Raw genomic sequence first — 26,538 nt, forward strand, 5'->3', positions numbered from 1 at the left:
GCCTGATTGAACAGAATTGCTGGTGGTTTGTACGTATGATTTAGTATGTTTTGCACAGAAATGCCATGACCAAAAGTGCCGCCACTGTTTAGTGAATTTGCCCTTCTTTGTTTCTGGGCTTGTGTGAATGTCATGCTCCGGGGCTGAGTACGATTTGGCTCTGCTATGATGTTAATTTTTTATGCAGCTCTCCAGAGGGCTGGAATTTGCCTTCAGGGATTAGGATGTAGGACACAGGCTTTCTCTCTCTTTTGATTTATCTATTTATCTGTTCCTCTTTCTCTTTAGGAGATGCAATGAAAAAAAAAAAAAAAGTCCACAAGGGATAGAAGCATTGTCTGTCTTCTCTCAGTTCATTAAAGATGGAGTGACAGGGGCCCCGTCATATCTGTCATGAATAGAGGGCCCGACTCCTGTGTGACCGTACTTTTACACTCTCAGCTTTCAAGTGTTTGAAGTGAAGTGCAGTGACGTTCTCAGGGGTAAACGGTTGTGACTGCCTGATGCATTGCTCCAAATGGCCGTTTTGAACACACCTGAGCTCTGTTGCATCAGCGACAGAGAAAAACTGTGAACTGGAACAACAACAAAGCCATAATAGGTTTAAGGTCATCTCTTTAAATCCTGCTAATCCTCTTTTTCACAGACACAAACAATCCAGAGCTCCACACTAACAAGCTATCCTTCTCTTATTACTGCAGCGACCTAATGACAGTACATAATCCTCTAATACTCATTATAAAATGGATAGTTCTGACTCTAAATTTTGATTGGATGACATCAACCACTATATTACCGCATGACATTGTATGACCTTGAACTCTGCTGTAATTGGTCTGTATGTAATTTGATTGACAGGACCTGTCCACCCTGCAATGTGAGGTGTGCATCCTGGTGTTCTCGTTGACGGACAGGCGTAGTTTCCACCGGATTGCCCAGCTCCGCTTGCTGATGAGGGAGTCTCTGCCCCACACCCCAATCATCCTAGTGGGCAACAAGAGTGACCTCGTGCGGTCCCGTGAAATCAGCTTGGAGGGTAGGCCTGTTTTCTATATGTCCTTGAGCTACAGATATCATAATTTAACTAGGTTTGCTTGTTCTCCGAGGATGCATTAAATTGATTGAAATAATTAAAACTGTAAAGGCATTTATAATGTTACAGTTGACTATTTCTTTTAAAATAAATGCTGTATTCTTCAAACTTTTTGTTCATCCAAGAATCCTCTACTTGCAGCAATGCAACTGTTTGGCATATACTGTTAAATAAAGCTGCTAGTTTAGGACCTGTTAGGAGTCTTTCTCAAATTAGAGACTCTGTACTTTTGTTGTTGTGCATCTGCGTTGTCCTCTTCTCTCTCTGTCCCGGTTAGATCAAGTTTGTTGTATTCTTTCAAAACAGAAGTGCATGGAATAGCCCTCATCTCTCAAAAGAACAATAATTGATGAATTTGAGGAGAAATATGTTTCTTTTTGGCTATTTTTAAAACTGAAATTTGATTTGCAAGTGTAAAGTAAAAAAAAAAAAAAAAAAAAAAAGAAATGCAATACCTCAGCTGGAAGAAGACAATATATTGTGATTTCCACACTTCATTAAGTAGCACAACCATTTTAACCGTTCTAACAAAAAGAAAATGTTAATTTAGTACTAAATTAACACATTAAATGATTTCTTAAGGATTATGTGACACATTATTTTCTTAGAAGACTGGAGTAATGACTGCTGAAAATGGGGCTTTGCCATCATGGATAAAAATTAAAAAAATATATAAATAAAAAAGCATAAAACTTATTTCAGATTATAGAGATTATATCTCTGTAATCTGTAACCACATTACAATTGAGAAATGAAAATTATTGGTCAAAAATAAACATTCTGAAAAAAAAAAATCTGAAAAAAAATAATAGCCAAATTACATTTAATGAATGGGTATTTGCTGTCAGTCATGCTAAACCACGCCCCCAGCATTGCGTGCGCGCATGTGAATGTATTCTGGCCACTCACAATGGTTAACATTGCACAACCATAGATGCAGAAGGTCTCTGAACCTGCAAAGCTTTCATAGGCTATTTAGTGGAGAAAAGATCAAAATACCCTTTATTCCCATAACAAATGAAGCCAGTTTGAATGGGAACGCCGTTCCCCCACGAAATTCACTCTGGGATCTCCATTCCCAGTGCTGGTTACACATGTATTTTCTCAGGCACTTATTGAGTCTAAATAGATGAACAACTTGCATTATTTCAGTAGTATACCTAAATGACTTGTTATATCATACTGTTCATATGTTACACTTGCTATAGTTTACTTCAATGTTATTTCTATGTCAGCTAGATCAAATTTAAATCAAATCAATCACTGAAACATCAGTGCCATCTTGAGTAAGAAATAACAAGAATAATATGTATGGGCCCGGGTAGCTCAGCGAGTAAAGATGCTGACTACCACCCCTGGAGTTGCGAGTTCGAATCCAGGGTGTGCTGAGTGACTCCAGCCAGGTCTCCTAAGCAACCAAATTGGCCTGGTTGCTAGGGAGGGTAGAGTCACATGGGGTAACCTCCTTGTGGTCACTATAATGTGGTTCTCGCTCTCGGTGGAGCGCGTGGTGAGTTGTGCGGGGATGCCGCGGAGAATAGCGTGAAGCCTCCACTCGCGCTATGTCTCCGTGGTAACGCACTCAACAAGCCACGTGATAAGATGTGTGGATTGATGGATTCATAAAAAAATATTTTTTTTAAATACGTGTACGTGCATATGGGATATTGATAATTAATAATTCACCACTGTTGATAATTCACTGTTGCGCAGAAAATCAACAATGGTGAATTATCAGTATCCCATATGTACACATACATATTATACTTATTTCTTACTCAAGGTGGCGCTGGTGTTTCAGTGATATCAACATGATGTTTATTTTTATGAATATAGTACTCATTTATGTTTTAACAAAGAAATAGATATCCTGTGATAGTAAACTAAAATAGATAAAAAAAAATAAAATAAAAAAAAAAACAGACACTCTTACATACCTCGGGTCTCTAAAGACCCCTATACACTTTTGGTACTTAAACCATTATAAAAATTATTTTGTTGCAAGTTTTCTTTTTCTTTTTCTTTTTTTTTTTTTTTAAATTACACCATTTATAAGAGATAAATTGAGGAATACTAAAGAGGTTTGGAAACAAATCCAAAAAATGGATGAGGTACAGGGGGTGGAATGAGGTCCCGGGTCTCTAAAGGGTTAATTCAGTCCTATTAATTAAATAAAAAAATTATATTTTAAATAATATGAATGCAATTAATCATGAACCGTAATAAGGAATATTCATACCATCGGAGAAATTCAAGCTTGAAGTTCCACCTTCATATTTTTACAAGTCTCAGTCAACAGGGGGCAATAAAGGCGGGCGTGCTCCAGACTGATTATTATTTTAATTTTTTTTCCAGTCGGGAGAGATCACATGGAAATCGTTGCCACTTCTGTGGTCGTGGCTTGCATTGTGTGAGAAGAATTACAAGCAGACCCGAGCAGCTCAAGACTTCCCGATCATTTTTACAAATGTTTAAAAAATTCGGGCCGATTTGGCGATCTGCCTGAAGTTGACCAATCAAGAGAAGGTGTTACAACTCACACGATTAATGTAAACTGAGTGTTCATGAACCTTTTACACATCTGTTGAAAATGGTCATATTAAACTGTTTTCCCCATATTATTCACAACCACATCACTGGGAAGGATTCTACAGAAATGTCATGCTGTTCTCTCCTCTTTAAACATATCATTTGCCATACGGGTTGCACAATCTATATCACTCTGATGGACACCGTTGTAGAATTCCTGTCATGGTCTATTTTTATTCATCATACTTGCATTCGATTCAGTTCTAGGGTGACAATTAGGGGGATATAGCATCAACACAATAGTGGATATGTGATAGAAGTTTTTTTTTTTTAACTCTCCGAGGAGCGCGTGTCTAGTGAAACAAAGGACTTCTAGGTTGAAAGTTCTACCTGTCAGTCAACCGCTGCGCTAAAACAAGATTTTTAAACTTTGCAGTGTGCGGCTTTAAAGTGCATTCACATGGACAAGAAGACCACACAGAGGCCTTTCTCAGCAAATATTGATACATGCAATTCAATGAATATTTTGACAGCCCTATTAAATGTATAACAAATAAAATTGATAGAAATCAATTCATGATATTTGTAAATAAAATCATTTTATATCATATGGACAGAAGGAATAAAGTGGCTGGAGCTTCCTGGTTGTTATGAATAAAAATGTGACAGCTGAATATTCTTACATTGTAAGTCAAACTTTAAAAATTCTTAAAGTAAAAAATAAATAACTAAATAAATAAACTATAAAGCACACCTAAGGCTGAAATTATCTGTATGTTTGGAGCAAAAAGATGGTGGAGAAGAAAAATAAGTAACAATATGAGGAATTTCAATACAGTGCTGGTTTTCCAGCAGCGTAACAAATACTTTTAAAGTACAAATCCCATAAATCAACAGGTATCTTATTCAAACAATGTCCCTTTGGTCCACCTCTGTCTCTCCCACTAGTGAGTCATCTATATTCAACCCTTGCTACTGTGATTCAGCATCGATCTCCATCTAGCCTTATTTATAAAAGAGCTCTGTAAATTCTTGGTTTGAAAATTTCACTCAGCTTATCACCGTGAACAGGTGCTGCTAGGAGACATCCATTAGTAAGTGGATATATTGTCCATTTAGGAGCTGATATGAGAATGGAACACGGATTCGCCTGACTGGAGTTTATTCAGCAGTGCAGCCACAATTTTGCCTCAATAACACTCATTTAGGAGATAAATTTATATTTGAAAGGCAAATTAGTCCTTAAATGGGATTTGTATCCTGGGGGATATAGACATTTGAGAGGCTGGGGGAGAATCACATGACATGGTCTTGAAAAATGTCTCTGTGAACAATTGTTCAGATATAAGTAAATTTGCACCAGCTCACTAATAACTCTGCACACAGGTGTGCTCATGTTGACTGATTTTGACTGACTGAACACCTAATGATGATGTGGACCAATGCCAGTAAGAAGGTGTTTAGCAGCCGCTAAGAGTGTTTTCTAAAAGTTCACCCAGGCGAGCTGTTACGAACCACCGAAACGAACGCAAAAACACCTTTCTTGCCAGATTGTGTTCTAAATGATGTAACACCCTGTTATTTCTTCGATTTCATATAAACTATATTGGGGCGTGTTACCATAATTTTTATGTTCCCGCCCATTTCAGGGTTCAATTATAATTTTAAAAAATCTGCTTCGAAATGACATTTTAAGTTTATGCATTTGGCAAATTGACATTTTGTTTGTGTATCCTCAGACCCTGTGCTGTACAAAAGTCGTACCATACGGTGTAAATAAGATGCTAAAACTGGTCATCAGCTACATCCTTAGTCAAGCTACATCTGCCTCTCTCTCTCTCATCTGTTTGCTTGGCATGTTTAGGGCATTTTTAATGTTTGCTCTGTATTATCTCTCACCCACAATGTGCTGGTGTTACTATCTTTGTGTGTGTGTGTTGTATTTGTATGCCAATGATGGTATACACTCATATTCTCTCCCTCACACCTTTCATCCTCTAATTCTCTCCTTCGCCTGTGTGGTGACGTGAACACCCTATGCCATGTGTTTGCTGGACTGCGATAAGGAGGATAAGGAGAGGGACAGTAAGCTTAGTGTCATGTAATAAGTAAGAAAATGGTGTGCGGGTGCTTTGTGTATTAGAGCTGATAGCAGTGCATTTCCAGTCATGGGGTAAGTAGGACATTACTTGTGCTCTTTTCTTTTGGAGTAATTTATACTTTCTCCTATCCTTGTTTATTATTCAGAAAGCTAAAAGTAAGCCATTAGAAGGTTGATTTCCTTAAACTGTAAATATACAGTGGCTTTTTTGCCTTTTTACTGGTCCTCTGTTTGTTGAGCATCCTGAACAGCCTGACAGAGCAACAATGGCTCAACCAATGGAGTGAGTTTTGGGGTGGGATTGGTCTGTTTTACTGGCCAATGGAGGACGGGGGAATGTTTGGGGAAACTTGTTTGTAAATGGTCATTATTTTGCAATTCCGTTTGGTGAACCATAAATTGTACATTTCACCTTAAAGGCTAGCGTATATGGGACTGTTTTTAGAACATTATACTTAAGTTAGTTCTGGTCCTTGAATCTGAATGGATGAGAGGTGTTTCAAGAGTGCTGATAAAGGAGTCAAAAAAGCTAGGATATATTTACTGCACGTATCACTCCACTTAAAAGAATAGTTCTCCCAAAAATGAAAATTCTCTTATCATTTACTCACCCTCATGCCATCCCAGATGTGTATAACTTAATTTCATCTGCAGGACACAAACAAAGATTTTTAGAAGAATATTTCATCTCTGTTGGTCCATACAACGCAAGTGAATGGTGACCAGACATTTGTAGCTCGGAAAATCACATAAAGGAAACATAAAAGTAATCCATATGACTTAAATCCATGTCTTCAGAAGCAATATATATTATAGGTGTGGGTGAGAAACAGATCGAAATGTAAGTCATTGTTTTTACTCAATCTCTACTTTCACTTGTGGGTGAGTAAATGATGAAAGAAATTTTCATTTTTGGGTGAATTATCCCTTTAAGTTCGTGACATTCTATACCAGAGTAATGAGAGAGATTTTGATGCCAAGAGACAAATGACCATCTTTTGTGTCATGAGTGCTATTGGGTGAGAGAGAGTATCTGCGTTTTCTGTCAGTAGGCGAATTTACTCATTCATAACATCTGTGTAACACAGCCCTTTGTAGGTATAGAAAGGAGGAAGCGGGAGTCGGCTTTAACACTCCGAAACTTTATTCATTCTGAACAATTATACTCTGTTTGGACTTTTCAGCCATAGCACACACACAGGTTCAGTTCTCTCTCTTCTCTGGGATTCTCGTCTCCCTTTTATCTCCCCAATGCTGCTCACTGAAACACAGAACAGCTGTTAGAGAAATTATACACCATTGCGAGTCCTTCCCATTCATTCCTCCACGCCTCGCTCTCCATTCACAAACCAGCGCTCGGCCACGCCCCATCACCACAATCTGCATTCTCTCTCATGCTGCCTTGACATGCTATCGGAATTATAATACAAGTTTACTTGGAAGATACACATAAATGCCCTCTCAAGTAATAACTACAACTGGGAAATGGGGAGATTTGATACCTGAGTTTGCGAGTTGTGAGGAGACAAACTTTTAAGATGGTGGAGGAGAGTACGGTTTTTGTGTTTGTGTCAAAATAAGAGTTCCCCAAGAAATATGGTCCTTCATGTTTTCTCTATGACAACAAAATACTCAAACATGACGTACTCGTTATTACCACTTTATAAGTGGGGAGTAGGATAATTCCTAATAGCAGCATCACTCCACGATTGCGCGAGAGGATTACTACTACATGACAGCTGAGGAATAGAGCAGTTAAACTAACAGCATCAGCATTACTGATCACAACAGCAACAGATGCAGGTAATCACAAATGCTAAGTCATTCTCTCTCTCTCTCTCTCTCTCACACACACATCCTTGTTACTTAAATAACTTGTTAGAAACAGCCCAAGCCGTCATTACTAGTTCACTAAGTGATGCTTTCGAGTTTTTAACAGAGGCTTGGGCGCATCTTTTGAACTATCAACAGCAGATCCTGATCCGTGGTGTTTGAAAGTAGTCCCACACACAAGGGTTTTTGGGATGCTTCTTGGTTTTTCCATTATTATTTATTTTACTTGTCTGTTGAACTTGTATAAAAGCAATATCACACTGGGGGAGAGGCTCTGTTTCAGCTTAACTACTGTCATGGCGGAGAAACTGTTTGAAGAGAATCTTGCAAACTACTTGCTAGTTGCTAACTAACATATAAACTAACAAGAATATAAATTAATATCAATTTGTTTATATGAAGCTAACTACTGTAAATAATAACATATTTGGTTTTATGACACAGACATCTGAAGGTAACTATCGCCCCTTTGAGTACTGGAGCTAGGAGTGTATGTTTTTCCAGAAACTTGTGTTTTTCCCTGTCTGCTGCAAGGAGTAAACTAGCATAGAGTAATATGTCACATGGCTTATTGACAATACTTTTTCTCACAATACTGTATTGATACTTTAGATCCAAAAGGTTTGTTTTTTACCATCTTTTTTTATGAATTCATATAAATTCCAACATTTCAATAATGAAGCAGGTCATCTCAATAAGCACAAACTCTGAGACCAACATTTCTCAGTGTGGTCAGATGTGCAGTTTAATTAAGTTATGAAATTGTGATGCCTTGCGATTATGTTGAATTGTGACTTGTATTTTGATACGCAGATTGTGTACTTCTGTAGCTATATGCACCAGGAAAGCAATTGCTTTTTACACTCAAAAAATGAAGTCATTACCATTACTTAATTGAATTGTAGAACATTTTTAAAAGTAATTTAATGTCTTTCATTTCGATTAAGTCAGTTTCATTGAGCCAACATAATTTATTTGGTTTAGGCCAAATTAATGTACTACAGTAGTTTAAACTCAACTTCATTAAGTTTGTAAAACTCCATATATTACGTTTTCTTATGTTGGACCATCTTAATTTATTTTATTAACCATTATTAGTATGTGCCAGGTGAGCAAGTTTAAGGACAGTATAACTGTTGCACTATCAATTTAATAGCAACTGCTTATAAAGCTAAGCAGCAATCGAATCAAGCATCATTTGAAAATGAAAGCCCATCCTAAACATAAGCACACGTGCCAATCTTCACCACAACGGTAACCCCCAAAACTCCAGCATAACAGACATTCTTTTTAAATACTAATTTTATCAGAATATTAAACATCAAAAATGTTTCATATTCTCATCTTGCTCAAAAATGCATAAAATAACACTTTATAAAAAAACACTTTTTCTTCCTATCCAGTCCCATGCAGAGCATGCTGGGAAATAGAAATCCCCTGCCTAGTTTCATCAATACATCATTACAGTAATACCAAAAATGTATTTATGTAGTCCCAACTCAAATGCATTAAGTAAACTTCCATTTTACAAATTAAATGGATAGAATGCAATAAATGTAAGTTGTGACAATTTTCTGGAATTGTGTTTTCAGTAAATTGAACAAGCACCAAAAATCTTTTTTTTTTTTTTTTTTTTTTGTGTAGATGAATGTGAACGCTAACATGTGAATAGCTTTCGCCAGGTATTTTAGTCCACCTTGGTGTGACGGAGAGAAAGAAAGATGGATATAGAGGGAGAAAAGGAAAGAATGAGGGAGCAAGGAACTTGTGTAGGAAGGGCAGAGGGGAGTTATCTGGGCACAGCTGTGCTCAGCATATTTTTCCGCCAGGATGCTGCAGTTAGATTGGTCGTCAATATGGAAATATACTGTCTGTATCTCTCACTCTACCACCCAACACAAAAACACACAAACACACACTCACTGTGTATACAGCTTGGTGTAGATGGGTTGTATTTACATTAAGTATTTGCGAGTCAGCTATTTGATACTGACATTCAAGCCTTGGATAAATAGGCACGCACAAAAGCCCTGAATGCATTAATGCTGTGAGGTCATATGAGCTAAATCAGTGAAATAGAGACACCCAGCCTGATGCTGGGAGAAGATGAGTCTATAGCCATAAACATAATTTATAACCTTGAGAAGACTCGCACTTTGATGCTACACACTTTCCATAAATCTCCCCTCTGCTGTGCAAAGTGAATGAGTTCCCCTTCATTTTTATGATAACAGGGCACACCATTTTTAAGGGTTCATATCCAGCATCATGTCAAGCCACTCATGGTGTTAGTAAAGGTTTCTTTCACACACACACACACACACACACACACAAAATAAAATAAAATAAAAATAAAATCAGCAGTTTTATGTGACCATTTTCCATTTCTCTCTCTAAATTATTATTAAAGAGGTTGCTTTAGCTACTGTACCTTTAAAACTTCTGTATAAATGAGCTCTGTAGCGATTGGCATTCCTCTTTGTATGTGAAATGAGTAACAATGCTTATTTATGGGTTGCAGGTTTGCTGCAGGGTCCAATATAGTCAGCGCTACCCCATCTTTCAATAATAGTCTTTTTGCAAAGCCGAAATGACATTGTAACAAATTCACAAAACAATGCATGCTGAAATTGCTGCATAAACCGTAAAGGCTGAACTGCAATGATCAGTGACCTTGGTAAAACTAAACTTTAGACACTTATTTCCAAGGCTGGGATCCTTCTAAAGGCTATGCAGAGCCACATATACCCCAGATCCAGCAACAGAAAACTATTTGGCATGCTTATTGTTAGTTATTTACCAACTGGAATAATAGTATCTTTTATCTTTCTAGTACCCACTTTTTCAACTATCTTGGTTCCGGAAGTATTTTTCCCATTCATTTTTTTTTTCCATAGTGATTTAATAAAATCCTTCATAAAACAGTTCTAAGACATGAACCAAACAAGCAAAGTCAGAGGTGAATCACAACATTACAAACTTTGATTTAAAGTAAATTGGTGACTCCAGCCAGGTCTCCTAAGCAACCAAATTGTCCCGGTTGCTAGGGAGGGTAGAGTCACATGGGGTAAACTCCTCGTGGTCGCTATAATGTGGGGCGTTCTCAGTGGGGCACATGGTGAGTTGGCCGTGGTTGCCGCGGTGGATGGCGTGAAGCCTCAACACAAGCTATGGCAACGCGCTCAACAAGCCACGTGATAAGATGCGCAGGTTGACTGTCTCAGACACGGAGGCAACTGGGATTCGTCCTCCGCCACCCGGACTTGGGCAAATCACTACGCGACCACGAGGACTTAAAAACACATTGGGAATTGGGCATTCCAAATTGGGAGAAAAAGGGGAAAATCCCCCCCGACACACACACACACACACAAAAAAAGTCAATTGGACTGAGAGATAAAGGTACAAGACTGTTCTTAACGCCTTTCATGAGGAATAAAGCACAATGACTTACTGAGAATAACATAAACTAATTAAAAACTGTAGAAAAATACAAAACTATTCTGAACAAGCCATTTATATTTCTGAACGAGCCATTGATGCAGTTTACTTTTCCATAAATGGTCTAGGTGGATTGGGGGGGTTTTTGAGTTGAAAGTTGCAGTATGTCTTAATCTTATTTCAAAAGATCAAGCAAGCTACACCTCAACTGTCAGTTTGCATAAGTGTTTTCTTCTTACCTTGTTTTTCTATCTGCTCTCATCTCATCAATTTGTTCCTTCTCTCAGAGCACTCAATTCATTCAGTTATCAAAAGCTAATTTGTTTTGATATGACAAGACATTGTCAAACTCCATCTGTGTCGGTATCACTCAACCTCTCTCTCTCTCTCTGTCTCAGAGGCTCACTCCAGCGCAATGATGTTTGGCTGCTTGTATCTGGAACTCTCCGTCTCTCTGGACCACCACACTAATGATCTACTGGAGGCGGCTGTGAGAGCGGCCCGGGGCCACAGCCTAGGGCCCGGCTGGACAGAGGGGTCCCCCGCAGCAGCTCGAAGAGAGAGCCTGACCAGCAGAGCTAAACGCTTCTTGTCTGGGCTGGTTCCTCGCTCCCACCTCGGCAGAGACAGAGAAAGGGACGGAGGAAGAGACAGAGACCTCAGTAGACACAGAGGAAGTAGAATGCTCAGGCAGAAATCACGTTCCTGTCATGACCTCAGCGCTCTAATGTAACAAAAAAGGACTGATGCCCCGTTCACACTGACAGCGATTTTATTGTTGGAGATAGCGGCACTGTTGGTCGCTACCAGGCGTACTTGCCGCTGGATGCCCTAATGTAATTGGTGGGCTGCGCAACTGGGTATAGCATTTTATTTTATTTTTTTTAAGTAATGTTATGTATTGCCAGTAAAAATAAGATGGCATTCTATTTTGACAAGATATCTGTTTTCTTGCTGCTAAAATTAACATTCTGATGGACAAAACATTTGTATATAAATTGCAGCAGTGCATAATATGTCAAATTGTAAACGAGATTATCATTGCATGTATAAAACTCACACAAAACACACACTTTCGGTTTCACATGCATCTTTTTTTTTTATTATTATTATTATTATATCACTGTACGTGGGTTGAAGCAAATCAAATAGGATTATTCCATTTCAAATCAATTTGCTGAAATTGTAGATTTTGCTTATATTTCTTCTGAAGAAAGATATACCATAATGTTCAATGCCATGTATCAATATAGTAATCCATTATTTTGTAGAGTGGGGTCAAAAAGCAATTTTCGCCATATAATTTTGGAACAAAACTACAGTTAAATAAAAAAAACTTTAAAAGGTGGCAGCATCATTATTATTGTTTTACATCGTATACTTCAGCACCCCTGGTAATGGTAAAAAAAAAAAAAGTGCTGAAGTCAACCTATTTTGGTGTAAAAATAAAATGATGCTGCTACTTTAAGTTTATTTTTAATTTTTTTTACCTGTATTTTTGCTCCAAATCATGGGCAGAATAATGTATTACTCAGTAAATATTGAATGTACATATACATGGCATTTTATAATCTGACATTGATCATTATTTATCTGTTTCTTTCAGCAGTAATAAGACAGCCCAGGACCTTTGGTTTAGTTGACATAGAATGACCCCATAAACAATTAAATAATTCACTTTAACATTAACTACTTCTCCGTCTTGCCCTATTATCAGCTACAGCATCTCACAGGAGACAGAGAATCACATGAGCTCCACTGTCCTCACTCCTGTTGGTCATCGCTATATTGCATCTTTTCCATTTGAATAATGTTTTTACACACGTTTATCAAATTTGTCGAGTCACTGGACACGCCCACATCACATTGCGAATGGTCACAGTAGCTTATGTTGCCTAAAATGAACAACTCTCAGTAAAACAAATGCCTTCTGGTCACTTTTGCTCCAAATCGCTGTCAGTGTGAACATCCAAATGGACGAGAGCGAGAGATGGTTGATGTGGAAGGAGGAGAAGAGGGTAGAGGAGCCAAGGAGAGATAAAAGAGAAAACTTTATATAAGATTGACAGGTGCGGAGATAAGAGACAGTGTTGACACACCACTTCACAGAGGCGATAATCCTCCAGTGATATTACCTAAACTAGTATGTGTGAAATTAGTTGTTTATACCAGTCTCTCAGTCATTGAATGTGACAGTGGTGCAGAGAAGCCAGCAATGTAAAAACTATCCTAAAAGAAAATAACCTTTAAGGTAGCAAGAGTTCTCTAAATAAAGACAGTCACACAAATATAGCACTGGATCTCAGTATAATGAGTAGATCGTGCTGGCTGTGGTAGGCTGTTAGTGCTGATAGAGTAGCTCCTGTAGTAGAAGCATGCTGACACAGCAAGGATACAGAACTGTAGTATAAGTTCTGTAGTAAAAAATAAAGGCCCCCAGGCACTGAAAAAGATACTGTAGTTATTGCATGGATTTTCTTTTAGCTTTTCTCACCCTACTCCCATTCAAAATCTCTCCGTTTATCACATAGAAAATAATAGAAACATACACAGTTTCCTAACCATCACCAAACAAATCACAAAGGTACTGTACAAACTTTGATTTGAAGCAAAAAAGTATATACCGGTAAGTTGTTTGAGAGTGTAGGGAGTCATTCACAGTGTGTCATGGACATGGCTGCTGCTGGTTTCTGTTGCTGTGGTTTGTTTGCTGTATGTTTTGCAATTAAACATGATTTTTTTTTTTAAATGCACTTATAATAACACAGACTGATGGCCTCAACAGAAGCATATACCATCAATTAACAACCTCGGAGCTCATGGTAGGTCTGTCTTTAAAGGTTATCATTAATATTCAAGTCCCCTTTAGAAATGTGAATAGGATTTTTACTTCCAGAACGCACTATTGTGCTCTTTATACAGCTACGAGGAGCTGGATTTTGAATCACTGAGATATCACTGTAGGTGGGGCTACTCAGCGTGACACAACTGATATGGAAACCAAACAACAGACAAAATGTGTTGTTGCGCTTTGTTAGGACATTGCATCAAGCACCAATCGCAGACATAACCAGTGTGAGCTGAACTGATGATAGATTTCTCTTTCACACAAAATTGGTCTTTATGTACAATGTTTAATGATACAGATCAGTTTTATTTATTGGCAAATTTTGACCAAAAGATTGATGCAACGTGTTGACCTCCAACAGATCGTTCTTCATGCAAGCTGTTACTGCGGAGACATATGTCACCCAAGAAATTTGCCTTGAGACTAATAGCAAAGCTTTGTGGAACATATGGGCCTCATCAACAGAAATGTGGAGGAGGGGTAATGGTATTCAAAGCATTTGTTTTTTTTGTTTTTTTCTAGTATAAATAGCCAGCCATTTGCAGTAATTGAGAATCGTACCTGCCAGGGCCTTGTTTACAAGAGGAATTGGCACTTGCTAAAATAGTTTGCATTTGCAGTTCCGTAGCATGATGAATGATTGAAGTGAAAAGGTGGTGTATGGTCTGATTTGAAGTGCTTCAGAAAATGCATTCAAAAACTCTTGGTTAATGGTTGGAATTAACTGACTAGTCATAGATTTTGAAAACAAGAGAACAATATTCAAAGAAAACAAGCAATATTTGTGATTGAGTACTGATAATTCCTCCCTCAATCATCTTTTTTACTTATTTGATGATTTGAATTTTGAAACATTATTGCCTTTTAGTTAACCTGGCAGGAAGTCTGTTTACTCATTAACTGGGGCGAACTCGCAAGCAAAATCACAGTTACTAATTGATTGTTTTACGATGTAATGGGCCATTTGTTGCTGGTGCTACAGCAGTTATAATGATAAATTGCAATACAACAATAAAATGTTGTAGTTATTATTCTTACTGATATTAACATAAATTAAAACTCTTAATTACACACACACACGTAATTAAACTCGACCAAAGCAGTGGAGAAATACACAGACCTGCTATTTAATGAGCATAAAATGAGAAAGAAGGCAATATTAGGCAATCAGTATTGGCAGGGAAAGCAGACTGGTCTGTAGAGAGAGCTTTGATAGAGTCCCTTGAGTCAGACAGAGCTAACTCTAGAGATTAACTCAAACTGAGAGTTGTGTCAAATTGCCGTTGAACTAATTTGACACCTCTGCCTAACAAAAGCAAGCCATGTTAACACTACTGTCTGACAAGTGAACAAACAATCAGACTTATTTTCCTTTATACGGGTTGATTGTAATATATAGTATTTGATTTAGCTGCTTGCAGTAGCTAAATGCAAGTCTCAGAGATCGAAAAAGGCACTTTTAATTAACTTAACGCCATAAAGCCTTGGGTTCATGTTAGAAATGTACTTCAAATTACATTTCACCTCAATTGACTTGTTACTAAATAAAAGCGATGTTAGGACAAGCAATACTGAGAATGTCCCACTTTTTCATGTAGTTTTAAAGCATGTAATTTCTTTTTCTCATAATGTTGTTATCATGAGGCTTTAACTGTGATTTTACAAAGTACAATGTGTTTTATGGATCAACATCTTTGTTAGTCCTGGTGGCATAACATTCCTATCAGCAACCAATCAAATGTTAGGGTTAGGGGCTTGAGCAACATGCGTAACAACCTGCCATTTCCATGTGATTTCAGGGGTTTCTAATGGTTAGGCTCAGGTTCAGAAATTAACCAGGACTCAGGTCTCAAAAATGGCACTGAAAATGATCAAAAATGACCCAGATATGTAATATTTTGGGATCAAAAAGTGCCCCCAGAGAATTATACTGTGTGTGTGTGTGTGCGTGTATATATATATATATAAACATTTTATATTTTTCTGAATATTCTACTCTAGGCTGAATGTACAGTGGCAAGAAAATCTGTGGACCCTTTTGAATTAGCTTGTTTTCTGTATTAATTAGTCATAAAATGTGATCTCATCTTCAAAGTCACAAGTGTAGACAAACATGATGGTGCTTGAGCTAACAACACACAAACAATTATAATCTTTCATGTCTTTATTGAACACATCTCATTAAACGTTCACATTGCTGTTGAAAAAGTTAGTGAACCCTTGGAATTAATAACTGGTCGATCCTCCTTTGGCAGCAATAACCTCAACCAAGTGTTTTCGGTAACTGCAGATTAGACCTGCACAAACATCAGAAGGAATTTTAGACCATTCTACCTTAAAGAACTGCTTTAGCTCAGCTATATTCTTAGTATGTCTGGTGTGCACGGCTCTCTTGAGGTCATTCCACTGCATCTGTGTTGAGATCTGTGCTCTGAATGGGCCTCTCCAAAAGGTGGATTTTCTTTTTATTTATTTATTTTTGAAGCAATTCTGTAGTGGATTTACTTCTGTTTTTGGAGTCATTGTCCTGCTGCATCACCCAACCTTTACTGATCTTCAGCTGGCACACAACCACCCTGACATCCTGTAGGATATCTTGATAATCTTAGGAATTAATTTTTCAAGCGGTCCAGGCCCTGAAGCAGCTAAGCAACCCCAAATCATGATGCTCCCTCCAACATACTTCACCATTTGGATGATGTTTTCATGTTGGTATGTGGTGCCCTTTTTACATCATATGTAGTAGTGCTTCATGTTCTTCAGTGCTGCATGTTCCAAACAATTCAACCTTAGTTTCATCAGTCCACAAAACATTTTCCCAGTAGCATTATGGAGTGTCAAGGAGTTCTTTGGCAAACTTCAGGTGCACAGTAATGTTTTTGTTGGAAAGCAGTGGCTTTCTTAATGGTGTCCTGCCATGGACACCATGCCCGTTTAATGTTTTCCATATAATAGACTCATAAACAGAGATGTTAACCAGTTCCAAAGATTCAAGTCTTTAGCGGTCACTCTAGGGTTCTTTTTTACCTCATTGAGCATTCTGTGGTGTGTCCTTTGAGTCATCTTGGCTGGACGGCCACTTCTAGGGAAAGTAGACACCGTAATAAATCATCTCACTATTTATAGACAATTTGTGTATATGGACAGATTAATATCTAAACTCTTTGAGATAACTTTGTTACCCTTTCCAGCTTTATGTAAAGCAACAATTCTTGATTGTAGGTCTTCTGAGATCTCTTTTTTTTTTGCAAGGCATGGTCCATTTCAGCAGATGCTTCTTGTGAATAGCAAACTCAAAATGTTTGAGTGCTTTTTATAAGTCAAAGTAGCTCTAACCCACACCTCCAATCTCGTTTCATTAATTGGATTAGTCTTTGTTGACTAACCTAGGCGTTCACTAACTTTTTCCACAGCACTATGTATTAATGTTTATGGGATGTGTTCAATAAAGACATGAAAGATTATAATTGTTTGTGTTGTTAGCTTAAGCACATTGTGTTTTGTCTATACTTGTGACTTTGAAGAAGTCATCACATTTTATGACTAAATCATGCAGAAAACCAGCAAATTCCAAAGGGTTACGTATTTTTTATTTTTTATTTTATTTTATTTATTTATTTTTTGCCACTGTAACAAAAAACTAAAAACAAATGTTAGCAGAATTAATTTGTGTAAATTGTTCATAAATCCATGCTTGTGTAAATTGGTGCATTGAATTAAATGCTACTATTTACGTATCGTACATATATAAAATCACTCAATGTCCCTTAAAATAAAAGTGTTAATGTGTGACTTTTTAGGGGACTGAGGTAGAAGTGTTTGGTCTGTTTGTTTGACAAGGATGTTGATCCAGGAATATGTCCTACTTGGCAAAATCACAGCCACCTTATCAGGAGGGTTACCTCAAATTACATCTATTCAGAAATATTGTTAATGTTGAAAGAGTAAAGTAGTGCCATGTAAGCATATTTTGAAACAAAGGTACATAATGAGACACAGAACCCACAGAACTGATCAGGTTTGTTGTGTAATTTCACCTGCTCACATTTTAAACCCATCACCACATGGTCTCATGGAATCCACTGTATATACCATACAGGACTAAACATTTCTGTGGGGGCTGGCCACACAGGCTTTTGCATCAACTATGAAAACGCAACGTTCTGGAAACGTTCAGAGGTCAAACATGGCAGCACCGTTTACTTGTTACTCACTATTAATGAATGTTATCCACTCTTGTCTTTGAAAATGAGAGATTAAAGACAATTTGTTACAATAACTCTGACTCGTCTGAAGCTTTTCCTTGCGATTGTGATTACGTTTAATCATATATGCAAATAAACCAGCTATATGAGAAAAAGAACATTGGCGTAGCCTGTGGTGAAGCCCCATGATGTGAACTATATTTGTATTTTAAAGTGTTTGATGGCTTCACTCTAAAAGGCAGATGGTTGAAAACGGGACATGAGGTAAGAAATAAAAGGGATGACAAATGTTAGTTGCCTAGCGACTGTTGTCAGGGAGACAGAGTGTGACTACCCTGACCAGACTTAGAATTTCTTACTATGTTTATTTGTTCAGCAAGGGGGGAAAAAATGCTGGAGTGACATCAGAGTCTACAAACATTCAGATCAACAAACGAGAATACACACGCAAACGTGATTGGTTAAAAAAAATAATAAAAGGAATGGGGAGAGAAATGGCGAGAATTAAGAGCGGATTGAGTGCGTGGTTGAACTCATCAGTGGCATTTCTGAAAGATGTGAGTGAATATTGTCATTATCATAAGCATATATAATTTCAGACTATATAGCAATACCTTTTAAAAGTAGTGTTTTTTTGCCCCCAACACTTGCTACCTATGCAGCTTTGAATCATATGTCGTGATTTCCCCCCTCTGATCTCTTTCAAGAGATGACAACAGTAGAATCAAGAAAACTGTGTTCAGAGAAACTTCTGAAACGGTGACATTTGCATCAAAATCTAATTTTAGTCATAGAAATGTTAGGCTGCCATTACATGTTGATCAGATTTATTTTGAAAAGCATAAAGGTGATTCAAACCAATGAGGAACTGTTCGAGAAGTGCACTGGACATGCAAGGAAGTTAACATTTTAAAGAAATAAGGACTGCAGAAGCATTGTTCACAAAAGTATATGTTTCTAATGATAGAACACAACATTCTCGTGACATTAGAACAAAAAAAAAAAAAAAAAAAATTATATATATACACATACATATATATATACATATACATACATATATACATACATATATATATATATATATATATACACACATACATATATTTTTCCATCTTATCTTTTTTCTTTTCTTTTAACATAATGAATTGCTTTCATTTTCATGATTTTACAGAGGTTCTGCAACACTGGGTTTAAGCCACATTTTAGCAGCCTCCTATAATTCACATTCTTGCGTTCTTTCTAAAAGCACAGACTGCCATCTAGTGGATTGAAAACCAGTACAAATTGTCATTTAAACAAACTCAAAAGGGCCCAAAAGCTCCTAAATCTTGATTACTCAAAAGTGCTGGACAAAAGTGCTGGGAGTAGATTCAATAGCAAATCAAAAGCTTTCAAAATGCTCACTGATGCAAAGCCATGTATATTAACAAAACAAGCTTCATCAATTGAGTTACAACTCCTTTCACTTAAATATAACCAAATACTTGTAGAACATCTCAAAAATAAACATTATACTAATAATTCATTTTAATTTCCCCCACCATGAAGTCTCTGATGGTTTTTGAGTTGATCGCTCCTGATGTATCCTTTCCCACATTCCGAGCACTGGTAAGGTCTCTCCTCAGAATGGATTTTCACGTGTCTACTGAGAGTCACTTTCTGTGCAAACGCCTTCCCACAATGTGAGCAAACGTGCTCCTTCTGTCCTGAATGTTTAAGCTGGTGAGTAACAAGTTTCCCTTCTGTGTTAAATCCATCCCCACATTCCCAGCAGACATATGGCTTTTCGTCGGTGTGTGCAATCTTCTGGTGCTTGAGCAGGTAGGACATAGAGCTAAAGCTTTTGTCGCACTCAGCACATTTGTACATTTTCTTCCCAGAGTGAAGCTGCATGTGCAGCTTTAAGCAGCTTGCTGAGCTCAGGCATTTTCCACACTCTGAGCACTTGTGGACTTTAATCCCTGCGTGAATGTCTTGATGCCTTTTGAAGGTGTCTTGGCGTGTGAAGGTTTTGCCACAGGTGGTGCAGTGCAACACATTCTTGCTGGAATGAATTATTTGGTGGCTCCTGAGCGTAGAGGAGGACTTGAAGGCCAAACCGCACTGAGAACAGCTAAACAGTCTTTCATCGGAATGGACCACCTCATGGCTTTTAAGGCTTGCAAGCCTAGCAAAGCTCCTGCCACACTTCTTGCAGTGGAAAGGTTTTTCATCAGAGTGAGTGGCCTCGTGAGACCTCATACTGCTCCTGAAGCGAAACCTCTTATCACACTTGGAGCACTTATGGGATTTTTCCTCAGAATGTATCGCCATGTGTCTGGTACGATCACCTGATGAAGGAAACCTTTTCCCACAGAGCTTGCAGTTGTAGGGCTTTTCTCCGGTGTGAAGGCGCTCATGCACTTTAAGGCTATTGGGATGCTTGAAGGACTTGCTGCAGTGTGTGCATTTGTAAGGGGTGTCAGAGCAATGGATCTTCATGTGCGATGTGAGGTGGCTCACCCGTTTGAAGCTGCTCTCGCAGTGTGGGCAATAAAATGGACGTTTGTCCTGGTGAATGAGCTGATGTTTGTTAAGTTCTTGCTTCCTCAAGAAACTCTTCCCACACACGGAGCAGCTGAATGGCTTGTTCCCTGAATGGCTATACAGGTGAACATCCAGCTGACACTTAATGATAAACTTCTTGTCACACTGTGGGCACGGAAAGGGCCTTTCTCCGGTATGGGTCGCCCTGTGAACTCTCATAGCTGCCGCAGTGTTGAAAAGCTTCTCACAATGATCACACTGGTGGGGCAGGGTTCCTACATGCAACCGTAGGTGAGTTCTTAGGGTACTTCTTCGAGAAAAGCTTTTCCCACATTGAGAGCAAGAGAATGGCTTTTCCCCTGTGTGGCTCCTTAGGTGGCACTTCAAACCACTCTCCCTGCTGAAATTTTTCTTGCAATAAGGACAGTCAAACAGCCTCTCACCTGTGTGTAATCGTACATGCAAGGACAGCTCATGCTTACCAGCGTAACTCTTTCCACATGTGGAGCATTGGTGTGGCTTCTTTAAGGAGTGTGTCTTCTTATGGGCTCTGAGGTCAGACTTTCTTTTAAAGCTTTTGCCACATTTTGGACACAAGTTGGACCTTAATGATCTTAATGTAGTCGTGGGTGGTGTTGGAGGTTTCTCTCTAGATTCACTGGACTCCATTAACATGGAACTGGGTGCAGGAACTGTGTCAAGTAGCATCATGTTTGTATCTACCTCCTCGTCCCTAGAGGCACTAAATCATGTATAAAACAAAAGCTTTGAGAAGATTCAACAGAAGCTGACTCGATGACAGCTATTTATATAAAAAAAAAAAAAAAAAAAAAAGAGATTTGATTCCAAATGAAAATGGTACACTTACATGGTTTCATAAGACGGCTCAATCTTAAAAAATAAAAAAATAAAAAAACATGAGCATGTTTAGAATAAGTGCTCTCTGCTAGAAAGAATGTTTGGCCAGCCTATCATTGTAAACTGTGAAACATCTTACCTTTAGACAAGTGATCTCCATTTTATGCCCATTTTTGATGTCTTCTATGTTTGTTTCCACTGATTCATATTTTACCTCCATAACCATCTGGACCATAGTACTAATCTCCTCCTCTCTCTTGATGGTGGCCAAAGTGCTCATTACCTCTGATAAGTCATGTTCCATTGACTTCTGTAACCATTAATTTCATCATGAATTGATGTTTTAAACATGGCACTCTATCAGACCTTTGGTACTGAGATAGCAACCCTGCTGGAAGAAAAAAAAACCTGCTGGTCTCCTAGCATTGTGTGTTTGAAAGGGTTTTGGGCACTTTTCAGCTGGTCAGGCTCAGAGACCAGCTGGCATTCCAGCAAAACCATATGAACACCAGCTTGGCAAGGCTGGGATAACATCTTAAACCTGCTAAGCCCAGTCTATAGAAGTTAGGACCAGCAAACCATCTTGGTTTGGTTTGAACTTCTTATTTCAGCAGGGAAGCTACTGATTGCAATATTCTTCTACTTAGTACTATTTTGTCATAAAAAGCCCACTAAACAATCTTGAATTAACTAAGAGCAAACAATGTTACATTGCCTTTTAAATAACTACTCTCTAAAATTCATACCTGGACCACAGTAGATCCCTTAGTCCCAGTAATCTTTTTAAGATAATGCAAAAACTGCTCACTGACTTTCAGAGACTGTACAATGTGGTTCACTTACCATTTCACCTTTTGCTTTCTCCACACAGAATGATTTGAAGTTGCTGCCATCTGAAGATTCACCCTTAGAGGCATAGCTAGACACACCTAATTTATGAAGAAGCACAGAACACTGTGTCTCCCTAAAACAAACAGGACATTCCAGGGACTTGTTGAACTCCCAGTAGCTTTGCAGACAGCTTTTGCACAAACTGTGGCAACATCTTAGAACAACAGAGTCTTTTAAAAAAGAAGTGCAGAGATAGCAGACAAGATCTGCCACTGGAAAGGGTGAATTGGCAGCCATATTGTCACAGCTCTCAACAGGGTGAACAATTACATGATGCATGGGGATAACAGATAGTCAATCATGATTTTGTTTCAGACACTCTACTTTAAATGCTGTAGTTTATCAGTAAGATCATAAGGTTTGACACAACTGACAGCCCTTTCCCTAAGCTTTTCTGTGATTTTACAGGAAACCATGCTACTTCTGTTTTCTTCCTCTATTTAACTTCTCAGTGAATTGATTGACAATGGATAGTGATTTATCATGAGGAGCACTGGCTCCATCTAATGGACAGGATGATGTCAACAGCATCATGACAATATAGTGAAACAAAAAAGGTAGAACTGAATTTAGCACAATCATCATACTTATTTGATATTTTTGCTTATTGAGAAACAACATTAAGTGCACGGTGGCTCAGTGGGTAGCGCAGTTATCTCAGAGCAAGAAGGTCCCTGGTTTGAGTCCTGGCTCACCCAGGGCTTTTCTTTGTGGAGTTTCCATGTTCTCCCCGTGTTTGTGTGTTTCCTCTGGGTGCAGTTTCCCCCACGTTGTCCAAAAAATATGCAGGTAAAATGAAATGGAAACTCTGAATTGCCCGTAGGTGAGACTGAGAAAATGTATGTCTGTGTGTGTGTTAGCCCTTGTGATGGACTGGCCACCTGTCCAGGGTGTTTCCTGCCTTTGGCCTGAGACAGCTATGATAGGCTCCAGGACTACCTGTGACCCTACGTAGGACAAGAGGCTATAGAAGATGAATTTTGTGGAGTTAAGCTACTGGCTGACAGATGTTCCAAAAACAGCAGGTAATATTACAGATCATAATGATGCTTGAAAATTATTTTCTCTTTAGTAAAGACAAAAATGCTTGAAGAAATTTTATGAAATTGTGCCAGAATAACAACATGCACAGACTGCACAGATCAACATGGATAAGAACTGAGGGAAAAGATTGATGGTTCCTTTGCTCTATAACTACGGTTTTCAAACCGGGGGCAGGCCTCCCCAGGGGGTTGCTACAGCATGTCAGCGAATAATGATCAAAAGATCAAAAGATCAGTAAATACAATAAAAATGTAATGTGGAACAAAATCACAACGTGTCCATTATTACAAGTTCAACATACCAGGTCGAAGTGTCTTCATGTGTTTGTGGCAGTTTCACATAGAGACGGTGACTGGCTCATGTGATGCGAGTTTATCACAAATTCAGGCTAAAAAAAAAAAAAAAACAGTTAAAGGGATAGTTCAACCAAAAATTGTAATTCTCTCATCATTTACTTACAAGACTTTCATTCTTCTGCTGAACACAAAAGAAGATTTTTAGAAGAATATCTTAGCTCTGTAGGTTCATACAATGCTAGTGAATGGTGGCCAGAAATTTCAAGGTCCAAAAAGCACATAAAGGCAGTATAAAAGTAATCCACATGACTCCAGTGGTTAAATCCATATCTTCAGACACAATATGATAGATGTGGGTGAGAAACATATTAATATTTAAGTCCTTTTTTGCTTTTATATGCTTATATGCTTTCTGGACCTTCAAAGTTCTGGTCACTATTCACTTGTATTGTATGGAGCTACAGAGCTGAGATATTTTCCTAAAAATCTTCATGTGTTCAGCAGAAGAAAGCAAGTCATACACATCTGGGAGGGAATGAGGTTGAGTAAATGATGAGAGAATTTTCATTTTTGGGTGAACTATCTCTTTAAGTAATCCCATTGTCATGAGGACAGACATATGTTTTTAATAAAACAAATACAATATATGGTTTCATATTATTAATAACAAATATTTATAGCCATTAATCAGTGTATAATGCATTGCCGAATGAGTCTGTCAGACTGGATTTAAGGTTACTGATAAGCATTGGTGAATTGCTCCAATGCCTAAAATATGAATTTTGATAATAATTTATAACACTAGAGGACAGTACCTGATAAAACTTCAAATAAGTGCCCAGAATGTACTGCTGTTTATAATAAGTGCCCAGAAAGATCATTTTTGACATTTAGCATAGGGTGTCGTATTTATTATTTGCTTGGCTATTGTTCAGGCCTATACAACATTATTATATGTATATAAATCAGCAAAAAAAATAAAAATAAAAATAAATAAATAAATAAAATAACATTTTGAGGGTAAACTTACTGTTTTAAGAGATTGAAAATCCCTGCTCTATAACATCAATGGTAAAAGAGGCTGTGTGTATAATCTGTGTACTGTATATTGCAGTCAAATTTGAAAAATATTTGATGTTGAGTTACATTTTATAATATTCTTATACTAAATCTGTACAGAATCATATTGAGGGGAAATATCTCATGGTTCCACTTTAAAAACATTATCATAATTACTACACAGTGAGATTTAATTTCATCTTAAGTGGACATGCAAAAAATTCTAGTTGACCTGTAGAGTAATGAGTTAATAAATGTAATAGGACAGCATTAACTGATTTCTCTTCAAGGAGCACCTACTTTAAAGCTACACTATGTAAGATTTTTTTTTGTTAGAAATGAATACAATTTCATTAATGAGCAAGTACACCAACAATCCATCTTCCAAACCATGTTTTTGCCTTACCCCGATTCACTATGGTAAGCCTATAATAATTATTTATATTTTAGAACTGTCTGGATGGATTTGGTGGGAAATTGCATGATTCCGTCATTCGTCTGTGCATGTTTACATGATGTCTGTAAAGAAAAGAAGATCCAGCTATTACAGTGCATGTTTATGGGCAGTGATATGTGTGGTAGTAGTTTAAAGCTGAAAGCTTGTAGCCACAACAAATGAGCGACATTGACCATGGATCATTCAAAAAGACAACCCTCTGGGGAATCACACGTTCTCAAAATAAATAAACCGAGAAGAGTGAGTCTGCAAGCAAAAAAGGGAAAGCGACAGAGCTTGTATTGGCTTTTCAGAGGTGGCGATAACTCCCAGATCTTAAAGGATTTAAAACTGACCTAGAGATGGAGTTTTTCTTACTGGACAGGTAAGATATTTTACTGGACCGATAGTTGTAATATTTCCTTCTTTGTTTTGCTGTATTTCTTAAAAACTACTTTCACAGGAGATGCAACAGGTGTCTGCACTTGTTTTGCACCCACATCGGGAACACAGTCAGTTATATGTGGATCCATTGGGTCCTGAATGTGTGAATCCGGGAAACTCATCTCTCTGGTTTTGAGCAGGTGTCTCTGATTTCTTCTGTAAACTCCACCATCTGTTGTTCGTATCAAGTAAGATCTTGGCTTGTCATGACTTTTCATCACTACTGCATGTTGCCATGTGTTCTCAACATTTTCCCCCTCACTTAAAGTAGGTAGGTCTCTTTTTCCACAATCATAGTAATATTTTTGCTTCCACTGTCTGTCCTTTAGACTTTTCTGAACATCTATGTGGAGTTTCAGTTTTAACAACTGACCCGTGGTTGGCAGCTTAGCTTTCAGTCTGAGTCTGCGACCCATGAGGAGCTGTGCTGGGGACAATTTCACTCCTCCCAGTGGTTTGTTTCTGTATTCAAGAAGAGCAATGTAAGGATCTCCTTGACTTTCTTGCACTTTCTTCAGCAGGTTTTTAATGATCTGTACTGCTCTTTCACTCTGTCCATTTTCTTGAGGGTATCTTGGACTTGAAGTTGAATGCTTGAACTCCCAGCTGTCTTTGAATTTATGAAAGTGAGCGCTCGCAAACTGTGGGCCATTATCTGAGATGAATTCATCTGGAATCCTATGTCTTGCAAACATAGACTTCAAAGCAGTTATCACGTGTTGACTTGTTGTCTGTGTCAACTTTGCGATTTCAGGGAACTTTGAGAAGTAATCGACACAGAGAAAGTAATCTGCTTGATTGAAGTGAAAGAGATCAACTCCTACCCTTGCCCACGATTGAAGTGAAAGAGGTCAACTCCTACCCTTACCCATGCACTGTCTGGTATGTCATGGCTGACAAGAGGTTCTTTAGTGTTATTTCTTTTGAAAGTATT

At 38.0% G+C, this 26,538-nt stretch overlaps 2 protein-coding genes across 2 annotated transcripts in view; one reads left to right on the plus strand and one right to left on the minus strand.

Annotated features, from left to right (window-relative positions):
- The window catches only part of LOC127442332 (GTP-binding protein REM 2-like), a 43,588-nt gene extending 25,464 nt beyond the window's left edge, over positions 1-18,124 (plus strand). The window contains exons 4-5 of the mRNA XM_051700281.1: positions 859-1,036; positions 11,396-18,124. Of these exons, the coding sequence (XP_051556241.1) occupies positions 859-1,036; positions 11,396-11,730 (513 nt within the window). The 3' untranslated portion in view covers positions 11,731-18,124. The remainder of the gene's footprint in view (positions 1-858; positions 1,037-11,395) is intronic.
- A 1,453-nt stretch (positions 18,125-19,577) lies between these two features.
- si:ch211-119o8.6 (uncharacterized protein LOC556659 homolog) lies at positions 19,578-26,299 on the minus strand. Its single transcript, XM_051700914.1, has 5 exons — positions 25,978-26,299; positions 22,278-22,363; positions 21,574-21,744; positions 21,445-21,467; positions 19,578-21,318 (listed from the first exon to the last, which is right to left on the minus strand). Exons 1-5 carry the CDS (start codon positions 26,297-26,299, stop codon positions 19,578-19,580), a joined length of 2,343 nt encoding a protein of 780 aa, XP_051556874.1.
- Positions 26,300-26,538: the final 239 nt, after the last annotated feature.

This window comes from Myxocyprinus asiaticus, chromosome 6 (genome assembly GCF_019703515.2).
Source record: "Myxocyprinus asiaticus isolate MX2 ecotype Aquarium Trade chromosome 6, UBuf_Myxa_2, whole genome shotgun sequence".
Classification (NCBI taxonomy): domain Eukaryota; kingdom Metazoa; phylum Chordata; class Actinopteri; order Cypriniformes; family Catostomidae; genus Myxocyprinus; species Myxocyprinus asiaticus.